Genomic DNA, 14175 nt, shown 5'->3' with positions numbered 1-14175 from the left:
AAGCCCAGTATGAAATTTTAATCATCTCCTTTGCTGAGTGATGGCAAAGAACAGCAAGGACTGCTGGAGGTTTCCCTTTGATTCAGAAATACAGAACCACTCCAACAGGAAGAAAGTTAGATTCCAGTTAATTTGCTATTTAGCAGTTTTTACATCAAGAAATATGCTGATAAATGCCTTTTCTTGAAATAAAAAATGCTTAGCATTTCCTAAAAGTTTGATTTTACTAGGTACTCTTTTAGTCTTGTAGACTTGTCAAAAATAGTGAGAATTTTTTGCAACTCCTCCTCAAAATATTGTGTGTCTGAGAAGCACAGTGCAAGAATTGTGTAGAAATGTAGGTAGAAGGGCTGAGTAATAAAAATGAGGCATAGTTTTCCCTTTGGAAGTAACAGAGAACACAGATTACACTGCAAACAAAAATATGGATGGAAGCATCTCTGAAACCATTAAGAAATCTATATAAATGTTCTGATAAGTGTAATTTTATCTCTTATGTATTTTTTATAAAGTCAAAATTGTCTGTATTATCAGGTACATTACTCCAGATGTTTCCTGGTGTGATGTTGGTGGTAAATAAACACAGATTTTTAAGTTAGATTTATTATTTTTTGCACTTAAGCTTTTTTGGTTATAGTCAGCAGAGAAATTATCACCAACTAACTCAATTAATTTTACATATATTTTTTTTTTTACTTCCAGCCTATTCATGAACACCCTGCAGTGTTTCCAGCAGTATTTTGACATTTTTTGTTTGATTTTTCCTGCACTTCCATTCAATACCCAGAGCAATCCCACAATCCTGTATTTTCATGCAAGTTGGAAATTGAGGGTGTTTTCCCCTCCATAATCTTCTCAGGGAGGAGTCAATGGAACCAATAAATAAATAAATCCAAGGGCAGCATAAGCAGCACTGGTTAGAAGAACATTTTAATATTCCAGCCCAACCCAGAATTCTGCACTAAAAGGAGATAAAGAGATGCAAATCCAATCCAAATCCAACAGCACGAGGATAACTGGAGCACATAAATGAAAGGGAGGGAACAGAGCACAAAGTCTACAAGGCTTGCAAATGACATCAAATATGTTGATAATCATTGCATCAAGCTGGAGAAGCATTCCCAGTAATCCCAAAAATCCACCCTGGGCACAGAAATTGCAGCTCTGCTCTTGTGTCCTTTTCCTGGGATGCTCTTCCTTGGCTCAGTGCAGATTCTGCCTCAAAACTGGGGTGGGATTAAAATCTCCTTCACCCTCTGCTGCCTTGTTCACAGAAAAGAGTTTTTACACTTCCCATTTTCTTCCTGACTGGGAGTGCTGTACATGAGGGGGGTTTTGCAAATCCTTTTCCCAATTACAACAAAGCCTCAGGTGGCTTGGCAGGACATTTCCATTTGAATGCAAATAATCTAAGAAATATAGAACACAATGAAGTCATAAAAATATTGATATTTTTATTATAGCAGCATGCTGGAAAGAGAATTTATTAAATCCTGTGAGCATATTCCCACTCACAGTCCTTGGGCTCCTAGGGAACTGATCAATTCAGCATCAGAATATAGGAAATTTTTTAAAGTTTAGGTTCTGAAACAATTGGTGAAAGAAAAACAATCCAGAATGTATTTCCCATAACCGAGGGAAAATATTTTCCAATGGTTGAATGAAAAAATACACAAAAATACATGGATGATCTCTGCCTTAAGGGACTCATGTTAAAAATTCCCTAAAATAATTATCCAGATTTCTGTGTATTAATACACTGCAGAACACATAAAGTCATTAAATCATTGTCTACCACATGAATTCATTAATTCGCTTCCTTCAGTGATGTAAACATATTAATTAGGGAAAAAGCCACACCAGGAGCTGAACCCCTGATCTATATGCAAAGTTTAATAATCATTGTACCATGGTGATTAGAATGATTATGGGGATACTGTGAAGAATTCATTTGCAGCAGCTAAGCCAATGTCTTCACATTTGTTTGGAAAAACAATTATAGATCTTAATTGGGAGCGATGCAATGATGACAGCAGTTATTTCAGTGATTGATTCTGAAATTAAAGAGAACTGGCAAATTAAATACCAGAATATCTTAGATTAGAAAATGGAAAGCTTTAGACAACTTGGAGCATATGTAAATCCTGAAATATGGCAAAATGCTAACGGTAATACCCTAAAATAACAGCAAAACTAAACCAACTAAAGCAAATATCAAAAAGGAATTGAGGAGAGGTACAGAAACACCAAAAATCAGCTGGAATTTGTAGGAAGGATTCCTGAGAGTTGCACCCAATTTTTTCAGTGTGGATTCATCCATGAAAGGGGAGACAGCAAACCAAAGAAATGATTTCACATTATTAGAATTTGCCCACAGAATTCCATTGATTTCATATTTAATCAGTAATTATCTTTTGAAACAACAAGTGCTCACCTGGAGGACAAGGCACTCCCTGTACTTGGAGCACAGAATTGCATTTCAGAGCCCAGTGTGGAAATGCTCCAGCACAAAAACAGCTCCTGAGCAGTGTGGGTGTGTGAAGAGAGGGTTGGGATGGGGATGACAAAATCCTGTGCTGTGTATCCAGCTCAGATTTCCAGGGATAAATGTGAGTTTACTTCAAATTTTTCCCTGGAGAAACTGCCCTCACTGCCAGGAGCTCTGCAAATAAGCAAAAATGGATCATTTTTATGCTGTGATCATTCAGGTGATTAACAAGGAGATGATTGCCCCTGGTTTGGGCACTGCCAAACCCAAAGTGAGCCATTGGCGATTTCTGTGTGAACCTTCCTCCCAATGGAGGGCTTGGAATCACACCCAGAGACCAACACAGATGACAAAGGTTGAGGAGGTGGCTCTGATATAAAATCAGGAGAAGAGAATACCTGGTTGTGTCATTTTAGGATTGCTGACCACCTCTAAAGTGGCATTAACAACCCCAAAACCTGCAGCCCTCAGTGGCTGAGTCCTTTATCCCTCCTTTGGCCCCCACGTGAGCAAGGAAAATTCAACCCCAGCATGACTAATGGCAAAGGCACAAAAATTCCCTTCCTGAAACACGTAATATTTATTTTCTTTGAAAGAGAAATTGTATTTTGACATCTGTAAACAGCTGGGTAATGTTGCAGACACAATCCATTTTCTGCTTAGTGGACTAACGGGGACAAATGAAGATTTAAAATAGCAGCGTTCTCATCGTTAAATGATCAGTCTCAGACTTGCTGCATAAAAACTTCCCTCTCAGCTCTTGTTCTGCCCTCTCAAGTGCAATCCTTCCTCATCTACATCTCCAAAGCATTTTGGTTGCCAAATTCATGATTAATCATTTTCAAGGACTGTAAAGCACATTCATATTATAAAAAATAATGTAGTTGTAGACAAGGTATCAACCCCCCTCTGGACTGAATGGATAACTTTGTTTGAATAAGTTATAATTACTTTTTGTGGACATTTGGGTGAACACTGGTGACTGAAGTAAAGATTTTCCAAAGAATGCCATTATTGCTATCATGATGATTGATGTAAGAAGCAGTGGTGTGTGAAAAATGATCTAATTTTGTGATATTTAACTACATTTTTATCATTACAGGTATGCTACAGCACACTATTTAAGATAAATATGAATAGGCTCTGTAAATTATAAGCATAATTTGATTTTTTTCCCCTCAAAGGTGGAAGCAAAATGGCACAGATATTGATCTTACCATGAGTTATCACTACAGGTTGGTTGGAGGCAGCTTGGCAATCAATAACCCACATAAAAATCAGGATATTGGAACATACCAGTGTTTGGCCACAAATTCATTTGGAACAATTCTGAGCAGGAAGGCAAAGCTTCAATTTGCATGTAAGTTGGGAAGATCATATTTATTAGAGCATTATTTTCCTATTAATTCTGCACATGGACTGTAATTTATTGGGTAATTAAAGGATCATTGGGGATTCTGTCCAAAAGGTTTGACTTCCTACTGCACTGCTTATTCCTAAAAAAAAAAAAAAACCAAAATGTTCCTAGTAAATATTAATAACAAAACCAGACATCTGATGGCTGCTGCCTTTGGGAGCCAGAATAAAAATCAGGAAATTGAAAGGTCAAGGAAGATGAGCACAATTATCTTCACTTAATAAAGGTGTTCTCACTTTTTAAGACAAGGGTTTTGTTGTTATCCCGCAGGTAGCTACAGCTGGGGGGGGGAATTGTTGTAAAAAGTTGAGCTTTGAGTTTTCTGTAGCTAATGAGGTCTAATTGAGACACAAAAACATTGTTCCCCTAATTGGCACACTGATTTTTTGGTTTTTTTACATTACCAAAGAAACACTCCTTTTCCTTACACAATGTGTAAAAGTGTGAGCTGCTCTCTGAAATATTTCATATTTCAGCTCCCTCAGGTCGAGCACGTTGTCTGTCTTGAGATGATTTAAAGTTTGTTTCATCTTTGCTCCCCGTTTCACTCCTTCACAACTTCACAACCTTTTTCACAAGGTTTGGATGCAGTGACCGAGTTCTGTGAATGCCCTGGGGAGGGGGGAAACAACAGTGACAACCAAAAAACTCCAGATATTCCCTCCAGCCCTTATTTTTTTTTTTTCAGTCTAAAGCTCAGAGCAGTCTGTTGCTGGGAGAAAGCAATTGTTTTCAAAGCTCATTAATAAAACATGTGACTAAAGCCAACCTTGTGCCACTATTTCAGACACCAACAAATGGATTAATTATTAATCTTGTTCCATTTCTCATAGCAAACCTCGTGTCACAGGGGTTACACAAAGGAGACATCAGAGGTCAGGCTGGTTCACAGAGTGTCTTTCAGCAGAGCTGATCAAAAGGTGTATCACTGGTACCTCATTTAATAATGTTTTACCCTGAATTTCTCAAACAGCTTTGATTCCCAAGGGCTGGTCAAATGTAAAAAAAAAAAAAATTGATTCATTATTTTACCATTTTTTCTGCTGAAACATTTTTTCAAGCCTGACTTCCTGTGTGAGAATATTTTTTGAGATTTGGAGGTGAAAGCTGGTTAATGACAGAACAAATTCCATTTTAAAAAGGAGCAAGAGTAGACAGCCACCTCAAAATTGTCCATGGAGTCTGTAATCCCCAAGGAACCAAGGCAGGCCAGGCAGGGAGCTGGGAAAAGACCTAAGGAAAGGGAATATCCTTACATGTAGGCACAAACAAGGTGTAAAAAAAATGAAATTAAAAAAAAGAAAGCAGGGGGGAGAAGGGAAAACCAGGAATATCTGTGAAAGAAAGAGGGCTCTGGTGATTATTCAGCATTTTATATCAAGCAGTTCCTTTATTTAAGCTTTACACCCCCACCCAAACACTTCGCAAAGTTTCTGCAGGGAGCAGATCCCAGAGCTGGACCTGCTTTGCCCCCAGCCCTCAGCCTGCTCCAGTCCTCCAGCTCTAACAGCACCACAGAATCCTAAATTTATCCCATAATCAAGCACTGCACCACTTTTCCAGTACTGGTGACAGATATTTACCTCCTTCCCCATGGAGAAGAGAGAGGACAGACAAATCAAAGGCTGTTATTTACACTGACAAGCACAAATTTACAGGAAAATGCTTCAATTTAGCAGCATCAGTGCAGAACTGGGAGTTTTAAGTTGTCTTACAATAGGAAAAAAACCCACAGTACATGGAAAACGTCATAATGACCTGATGAGAATAGTGGAACAAATTACCTTGAAACTCTTATTTCACAGTCAACATTTCCTTGTTTCTTATTTTCATGTTGCCATCCAATTTAATTCTTTGTTTCAACCAATACTTCAGGCTGTATCTTAAAATCCAGGCAGGCAGGCACATTGCTGTGATGACACTTTCATTCAACACCTCACAAAATGGGATTTTTCCCTGGACTGGAATGCCTGGCATATTTTTGCAATTTCTCTGATAAAGAATTGAATCAAACCTATTATCCAAGTACCAGGGTTTATGTGTATTTGTGTCTTTACTACAAGGTAACTAACTCTGAGTTGGAGCTTGAATTAATGATACCTCCAGAAACCTATTCAACATGTCAACTTAATATATAAAAAATACTTTTTTCCTCTGTTCAAGATAGGAAGTTCTCCGAGAAGCAAAATAAATGTGGGACGAGATTAGAAATATGTCTTCAGATTCAGCTGGAGTTTGGTGCTTATCCTCTATTAAAACCAGAGCTGTCAAAGGAAAGCTGCAGGAGGAATATTGTACAGAAGGCAGTGGCATAGATTATTAAAGCTACAAGCTGAAAATGAGAGGCAGTGGCAGGGAGAGCAAGCCCGTAAATGCATGAGGATGGCAGGCCCTTGGCATCCCCCTTCCTGCACGAGCCTTGTTTTGTCATAAATAAACTGCAAAGCTCCCTATAAATCCTGCACATCCCCTGCTCCCTGCCAGCAGTACATTTGGAGCAGCCTACGTGTGTTTTTGCAGTTGTTGGGGTGGAAGTTTGTAAAGCTTTGGTGTCGGGCCTTGGCGCCAAGCACAGGAGCAGGGTCCTGGGCCTTGTCCTTGTCCAGGCTGGGGCCATGTTCTGCCACCCACAGGGCTTCTCCCCTGCCAGGCCAGTGGTGACACCCAGCACAAGGTCAGCTGGAACTATTCAGCTCAGCCTAAAATGAAGTAAAAGGTTTGGGAAGTTCATCTTGGAGATAGGCCTGACTCAGCTTGAAGAGATGACATGAGAGCTTTTCCACAGCTCAGAACTGTAGGGTCCTTGTCCAGGCTGGGGTCATGTTCTGCCACCCACAGGGCTTCTCCCCTGCCAGCTCAGTGGTGACAGGCAGCACAAGGTCAGCTGGAACTATTCAGCTCAGCCTAAAATGAAGTAAAAGGTTTGGGAAGTTCATCTTGGAGATAGGCCTGACTCAGCTTGAAGAGATGACATGAGAGCTTTTCCACAGCTCAGAACTGTAGGGTCCTTGTCCAGGCTGGGGTCATGTTCTGCCACCCACAGGGCTTCTCCCCTGCCAGGCCAGTGGTGACACCCAGCACAAGGTCACCTGGAACTCTTCAGCTCAGCCTAAAATGAAGTAAAATGTTTGGGAAGTTCATCTTGGAGCTAGGCCCAACTCAGCTTGAAGAGATGACATGAGAGTTTTTCCTTCAGCTTTTCCACAGCTCAGAATTGTAGAGTCCTGGTCCTTGTCCTTGTCCAGGCTGGGGGCATTTCTGCCACCCAGAGGGCTTCTCCCCTGCCAGGCCAGTGGTGACAGCCGGTACAGGTCACCTGGAACTCCAGCTCAGCCTAAAATGAAGTAAAACGTTTGGGAAGTTAATCTTGGAGCTAGGCCCGACTCGGCTTGAAGAGATGAGAGCTTTTCCTTCAGCTTTTCCACAGCTCAGAATTGTAGGGTGATAGAATATCAGAAAATAAAGATAGTGTAGAAAGTAATCTCACCCCTAAGGAGTTGCAGCTGGGCCAATTATCAAAGATTAGGAGCAGGCCTGACTTTAACAGGCCACAGCTGTAAGCAGTGAAAAGCAGATGAGTGGGGTGGCCTTGAGAAGGGAACTGGAGTCAGTTGGGTGCTTTTTGAAGAAGAAAGAGTCAGTGCTCTGAGGAGATGCCCATAAGAAACACCAAGAAGGTATGAAACTCTTCTGATAAAGAGTCAACAGTATGGAACTCCTGCAATAAGATGACCTCACAGAATCAGTGGAGGACACAGTTTTAAGCAGCATTGGGGGAAGTTCAGGATGGACATTAGGAAAAAGTTCTTCACAGAAAGAGTTGGCTGGGCATTGGAATGGGCTGCCCAGGGAGGTGGTGGAGTCACTGTCCCTGGAGGGGTTTACAAAAGGCTGGGTGAGGCACTCAGTGCCATGGTGCAGCTCATAAGGTGATGTTAGGTCATAGGTTGGAGGTCTTTTCCATCTTTAATCACAGAATTAACAGGTTGGAAAAGAGCTTTGAGATCATCCAGTCCAGCCTTTGCCCAATCTGCCCCTGCTCATAAACCACGTCACAAAATTTCACGTCTACTCATTTTTTTGAACACTTCCAAGGATGGGGACTCCATCATTTCCATGAGCAGCCAGTTCCAGAGCTTGGCTACTCTTTCAGTGGTGAAATTTTTCCTAAGGCATTTTTATTTAAGGCATTTCATGCCTTAAAAAAAAAGACAAAAAACCTGTTGGGGAAAACTGCTTCAGTATGGCTTCAACCAGAACTTTCTCCCAAGGCACACAGGGGATTTGCTTTAATTATTTCCTCAGTTTTAAGCAAAAATAACTGTGTGCAAACAACTGGTCTTGAGGGAAATCCCTGTAACAGGCTGCATGAAACAGCCTGTCCAGGCCTGTTACTTGTTCTTTTAGCTCTCAAACACATCTATAGCAGAGGCATTAAGGGATATGTGGGAGAATTAAGAAGTGCAATTAAACAAACCAGAATAAAAAAGGACTTCACAATGAAAAAGAATCAAATGCAAACCTCGTTCATAATTATTCAGGGCATAAACCCAGAAAATTTAGTATTAATTGAAAGCATCTTGGTGCTTAGGGATCTTAAATTAGATTCTCAGTCAAATTATTCCACCCTTGATGATAAAAGTCATGATGTTTGCAGCTTTCTCAGACCTGAAATTCTGAGAAACAAGGGCAACAATCTAATTTCATGCCTAGAATTGGTCACTTTGCCCTGAACCTCACAGAAGGGTACACAATGGAGCAATTAGTATTTTAAAGTTCCCCACAATGTTACAGACCAAAGAGGGATTTCTCCTTGGAGTTTTTGAGCTCCAACCAAATTCTCCTGGTTTTCAAAGTGGTACTCAAGGGCTTTGCTTGGTGCTTATTCTCAGCAGCATTTTCCTGACACTGCCACCCTCCCTGCTCTTGGCCAGGGATGATGTGCTCACAGCAGTGTGGCTGAGAGTGACAGTGCTGGAGCACTTGGAAGGAAATCTGCAGCTCCCAAGAGCTTCCACGTGCTTTTTGTCAGAGACAGAAGACACAGTTTTGCTGAAATAACAAATTAGAAGCAATAATTCCTCCTGGACTGAGGTTTTGCCATCCCGAAACACGAAAATAACAGCCCACCATTAGCATTTCACCATTTCAGGGAGGAATATGTTAAACCAAATCAAACCCATTTAGTGTTTGCTGGATGGTGACAGGCTGAGCTTTAGCAGAGCCCTGTTGGACGGGCTGGCTGGGAGATGCTCAGCCAGCATAAAAGCCCACTTTTCATCTGATTACTTCATCGTGTTATTTACCTCTGAGTGCACACAAATTACAGAAACATCACAAAGCAATCCAGCAGCCTTAGGATGTCATAACCCTTTTCACTGGCAGTGTATGCTTTGAAACAGAAAATGGAAAAATCAATAGGCTTGGATCAGATAGGCTGAATTTGCAAAGTCTGGACATGCATGAATTTAAGGCTAAATGGCACCTACACTTCTGGCTGGGTTGTGTTGTGGTGCTGTGTGTGTCCAGAAATCCCTCTGTAACAATTGTATTTGATTAAAAGGTGTGCTAGCTGTTGTAACTACCACCTGGAGTAAAGCTCTCTGGGTCTTTAAGCTGATTGTTAATTCATCAGAGCACACGAGGGCTGGAATGCTGATCAGGCTCCCTGGCAGATGATTGCAGGAATGAACTCTGGCAGTGCCTTTCTTTTTCTAAAGGAGGCATAAACTGCTCAGTTCAGCACTCAACAGGCACTCAGGGATGACCAGCTGATAACTGAGGAGCAGGAAGCAGGAAGAGCTTAGTTTGCCAGTGCCAGGAAAAGTTCATCATCAAAAATGCATCCCCAAAAGTTTGACTTGACTTTCTAAATTCCCTTTTCCCCTTTAGGGACATGTCAGATAAAGCCATAGAATTGCCTCTATCTACAGGGAATCATGGAATGGCCTGGTTGGAAGGGACATTAATGATCATCCAGTTCCACCCTCTGCCACTTTTCACTACCCCAGATTGCTCAAAGCCCTCTCCAGCCTGGCCTTGGACACTTCCAGGGATGGGGCAGCCCCAGCTTATCTGTGCCCTGTGCCAGGGCCTCAGCACCCTCACAGGGAGGAATTTCTTCCCAATATCTCACCTAACCCTGCCCTCTGGCAGTTTGGAAGCTATTTCCCCTTGTGTTGCCCTTCCAGGACCTTTCCAAAGTCTCTGTCCATCTGTCTTGTAGCTCCCTGCAGGCACTGGAAGGCCACCATGAGGTCACCCAGGCTGAACAATCCCAATTCTCTCAGTCTCCCATTCCAGCACAACTCTCCACCCTACACATGCTGAGTAATGACCCTACCTCTCTGTTTTAAAAAGGTGCCTTTCTATATAATCCTAGAATGATTTGGGAGGGACCTTAGAGTTCATCTCATTCCAACCCCACTTCCTCTGATGCAGAAACACATCTGAACTGCAGACGTGGAGAATCACCCACAAAATTCTCCTTTGCACGCTCTGCACAGCCCTCCTGGTGATCCTGGTAACACCTCCCAGCCTTCCCTTCAGCAGGTGAGGAACAAATGCAACCTGCAGCGGGAACATTTGCTGTGGATCGATGCTGTGTGGAGGATGGAAGTGCTGCTGTCACCTCTTCCATATGTCACTAAAAAGCCTCACAGCTCAAAATTGCCTTTTGGACTTTTAAGCACAGGTAGAATCCAATATCACTGCAGCAGCAGCAGCAGCCACCCTCCCTGGTGTGGGGAGCTGAGGGCCAGGTTCTGAGCAGAATGAGTTACAGAAAACAAACCGTGTATTTTATCAGAATTCTGCTTGGAGTGGAAAGAAAGAGAACTTTCATTTATCACTTGTGATTGTTATGGACACTCTGTGCCAATGCTCCGGCTCTCTCTGCAGCAGTTCCCGTGGCAGGAGACCACACCAAGGTCTTTGCTTAATGGATGCTCTCCATGGAACAGACCCAGCAGCCTCAGGCTTGTTTTCTTTTTTTGCCCCTTTACTTCACAGAGTTTCTTCAGAAAATCAGGAAAAACCTGGTGAGAACCACTCTTGTAAGGAATATGACATTTCCAGGAGTAACAGCCCCAGCTCTCCCAGCTCTCTTCACAGGAGAAGTGCTCCAGCCCTCTGATCAACCTGGTGGCCTCCTCTGGGCTGGTTCCAACAGGGAGAGCTCTCCAAGGGGTCACTGTCCTGCTCTACCCACCCCAAAGTGGGGCACTGGGCATCCTTCAGGGCCTCTTTGAGCAGAACACATACAGGGATCCCTCTGAAGTGATGCAATTTAATCACCCCAAGACCAAAACCACTGCAAGACCTCACCATGCTCAGCTCATCTCCCCTCTGAGCTTCCCAGTGTTTGTTTCTTTGCAGAATTGTGTGCACACAAACCCCCTCACAAGCTCCAGGAAAAGCAAGAACCACCACTCAGCAGAGATGAAGCAGGAAGCCTGGAAGGGTTTCACCTGCCTGCTGACAGGACAAGGCAGGGTGATAATAGAACTTCTATTTTAAAACTCTGATATCGCAAGAATGGGAATATGCAAATCTCCTGACATTCCTGAAGACACAGAGAACAGCCTGGAATCTTAAAACCAGAAGATATGGGTGTGTCTCCACAAGGAAGGGGGTTTGCTTTCTCCATCATTTCCTCTTTTAGTCTCCTCTGCATTCCCAGAGTCCATGTGGTGTCCATTGACACCAAGTGTCCTGTTTATTTTAAGTTGTAACAGAGCAGGCACACCAGAAATTCCACTTTTCTGCCCCTCCCATGGTTTAAACACCTCTCTCAGAGTACTTAACCACTGTGTTCAAGGCTCTGCTCTATCAGCACTTGGTTAAAGCTGCTTTATTCCAGGTTAGTTCCTTAGACTTTTATTATAAAAGGAGGTTTTTATCTGTGCAACAGAGATCTACATTGCAGAGAGGTTGTAAGGAGCATTACAGGCAGTGAACCAGGCAGATAAAGTAGCAATAGGGAACATAGAAGTATTTGAAGATTATCTTTCAGTTCTATATTACTTACTCTTCTTTAGGTCCTTTAAAGGTGTTTATCCTAAATCAACCCATTGCTACTTGTATTGGAAAAGCAATATATGTGATTGAGATATGGTGGGGAACAAAGCATCCACAGGTCCCAGAGCTGATAGATTCTGATTGATAAAATTTAATACCGGGGAAGGATAAAACCTGTCTATGTTTGCAGTCTAGATCTGCTATTTTATCTGTTCTCCTTTCATTACAGACAAGATGATGTAGATTCCAATACATTATTGAGTGAAATATCCATGATGTTCACATCAGTTTGTTAAATTTTTTGGTGTGACAAAAGAAGTTATGGTGGAGGTTTGCAAGGGAAAAAAAAACAAACCTACATTATTTGGAATAAATAATTGGCTTTTTTTTTGATAAAATAATGAAATTAATTGATCAATTCTTTTTGCTAAAATAATGAAATTAATTGATCAATTCTTTTTGCAGTGAAGGTTGGTCCTGTGTAAGGTTTTAAGGCAGCAGATAAATTGTCTATTCTGTAGCTGATACTGGGGAAGGAGAAACAGTGTGTAACATTTGGACTTTTCATGGAGTAAAGGAATGAGGTCAGAGGCATTGCTTTTCTCAACAGCAAAACCACATCTGGCACAGAGAGTGCACTGAGCTGTAAATATCCATTTCTAAATGCTACAGCAAGAACAAATATTGTAACCTACACCTGAAATCCCACTGACAGATTCACATCCAAAAATCCCCTACATCGATGGCTTGGGTAAATCTTGAAGTTCCCATTGGAAGGAATTCTTTGAGGGTTTGCAGCTGGAATGAGGGAGGTAAAGAAGGGGCTGGGGTAACTCAGGGTAGTTCTACAAGAAGTAATTCTGTGCTGGATCAAGATCTCCAAAGGGCTGGGCAGGAATTTGGGAAGGGCTGAAACAGGCACAGACATTGTGTGAGCAGTGCTCAAGAGCTCTTTCTTCCTTGCCACTTTTCCTCTCTTCCTTGCCACATTTCCTCTTTCTTGCCACTTTTCCTCTCTTTCTTGCCATTTTTATTGCATGTACAAGCCTTTATTATTATTTTGTTGGTAGAAGCATTATAGAATGAATTATTTGCCTTAAGAGGGACTGTATCCATCAGAACCCAGGGCAGGGATGCCAGAGGTGATTCCTGCAGAATCAGGGTACAGCTATGTGTCCCCAACAGCAAGGTCAAGGTCTGAGGGAAGGGAGAAGTTCCTAAACCATCTCCTCATAGTTAAAAGCAGGTTGTGGTGGGAGCAGTGGGAAATATGAGGGAGAGAGGGTTTGGATAAGAATGAACCCCCTGCCACAAGGACATTTGCCACAGCAGCCAGGGCTGTCTCCCCTGGAAGTCAGGAGAATCACTGTAGCTGTGGCAAGGAGAAATCCGACCCTTGAGGTTCAGCCCAGGGAGAGAAATCTGTCTTTAAGAGCTCTCCAATCTGGAGAAAACTCCTGCAGACGGCGAAGTGACTCTGGTGATGACAGGTGACAAATGAACTGTGCCGTGACAAGTGAGAAAACTGTTCAGGAATATGAAATATTGAAGAAATATTCCCTGTGTGCCCCTCCCTGGGAGAGGGGCAGCTCTTCAGCTGTGCCTCTGGCCTGCAGATGGGCTTTGGAGCAGGAGCCCCAAGGCTGTGTCAACACTTACTGCTCAGAGCAAGTCCTGTGCTCAGCTCAGAAGAGAAATTTAATATTTTATGCTACTAACTCTGTAAAAGCAATGAAAAAAAATAACAAAGGCCAGATGTAGACCTGCTCTACAGCTTCCCAGCATATGTTTCTGTGCTCTGGGTTTGTTGGTGCATGAACAAAATCAAGCCAGCTCAGGGTTTTTCCCCCCTCTCACCTCACCCTCCCTTTTAATTTAATTGTGACCTTCCACTTTTTTCCTCTAGAGAAGCTTGATATTACTTTGTAAAGGGCATTTTCACTCTTTAATTGAATCAGACAATCAGACTGTGGCAGAAATTATTGTTCCCCACCTTGAAAATGAGTGCCTGGATTGGCCATTCAGATAATTTAAGCTGAATTGAGGACGCAGGGCCTGTGTTCATCCTGAAGTGTAAATTACAGATCCTTGCCCTTGGAAGCTCCAAAGTAATTTAACTAAATAAGGAAGCACTGATGAAGGTCTTGGATGATTACACAGCTAAGGACAGGACCAGTGATTGTGGTTTTCCCTCATTTTTGACAAGCAGCTCCATCAGGGAGTTTTGGGGACAGGGCAGCTTTTCCTTTAT

The 14175-nt window shown here is 42.3% G+C and overlaps 1 protein-coding gene across 2 annotated transcripts in view; it reads left to right on the top strand.

The window, feature by feature from the left end:
- Nucleotides 1-14175, top strand: part of CNTN6 (contactin 6) — a 130563-nt gene that overhangs the window by 48149 nt on the left and 68239 nt on the right. For both annotated transcript variants that reach the window (XM_059479999.1, XM_059479998.1), the window contains one exon: nucleotides 3724-3848. In XM_059479999.1, coding sequence (XP_059335982.1) covers nucleotides 3724-3848 — 125 coding nt within the window. The remainder of the gene's footprint in view (nucleotides 1-3723; nucleotides 3849-14175) is intronic.

The sequence above is a fragment of the Ammospiza nelsoni genome, chromosome 11 (genome assembly GCF_027579445.1).
Source record: "Ammospiza nelsoni isolate bAmmNel1 chromosome 11, bAmmNel1.pri, whole genome shotgun sequence".
Classification (NCBI taxonomy): Eukaryota; Metazoa; Chordata; class Aves; order Passeriformes; family Passerellidae; genus Ammospiza; species Ammospiza nelsoni.
This window is presented reverse-complemented; position numbering and strand designations above follow the sequence as displayed.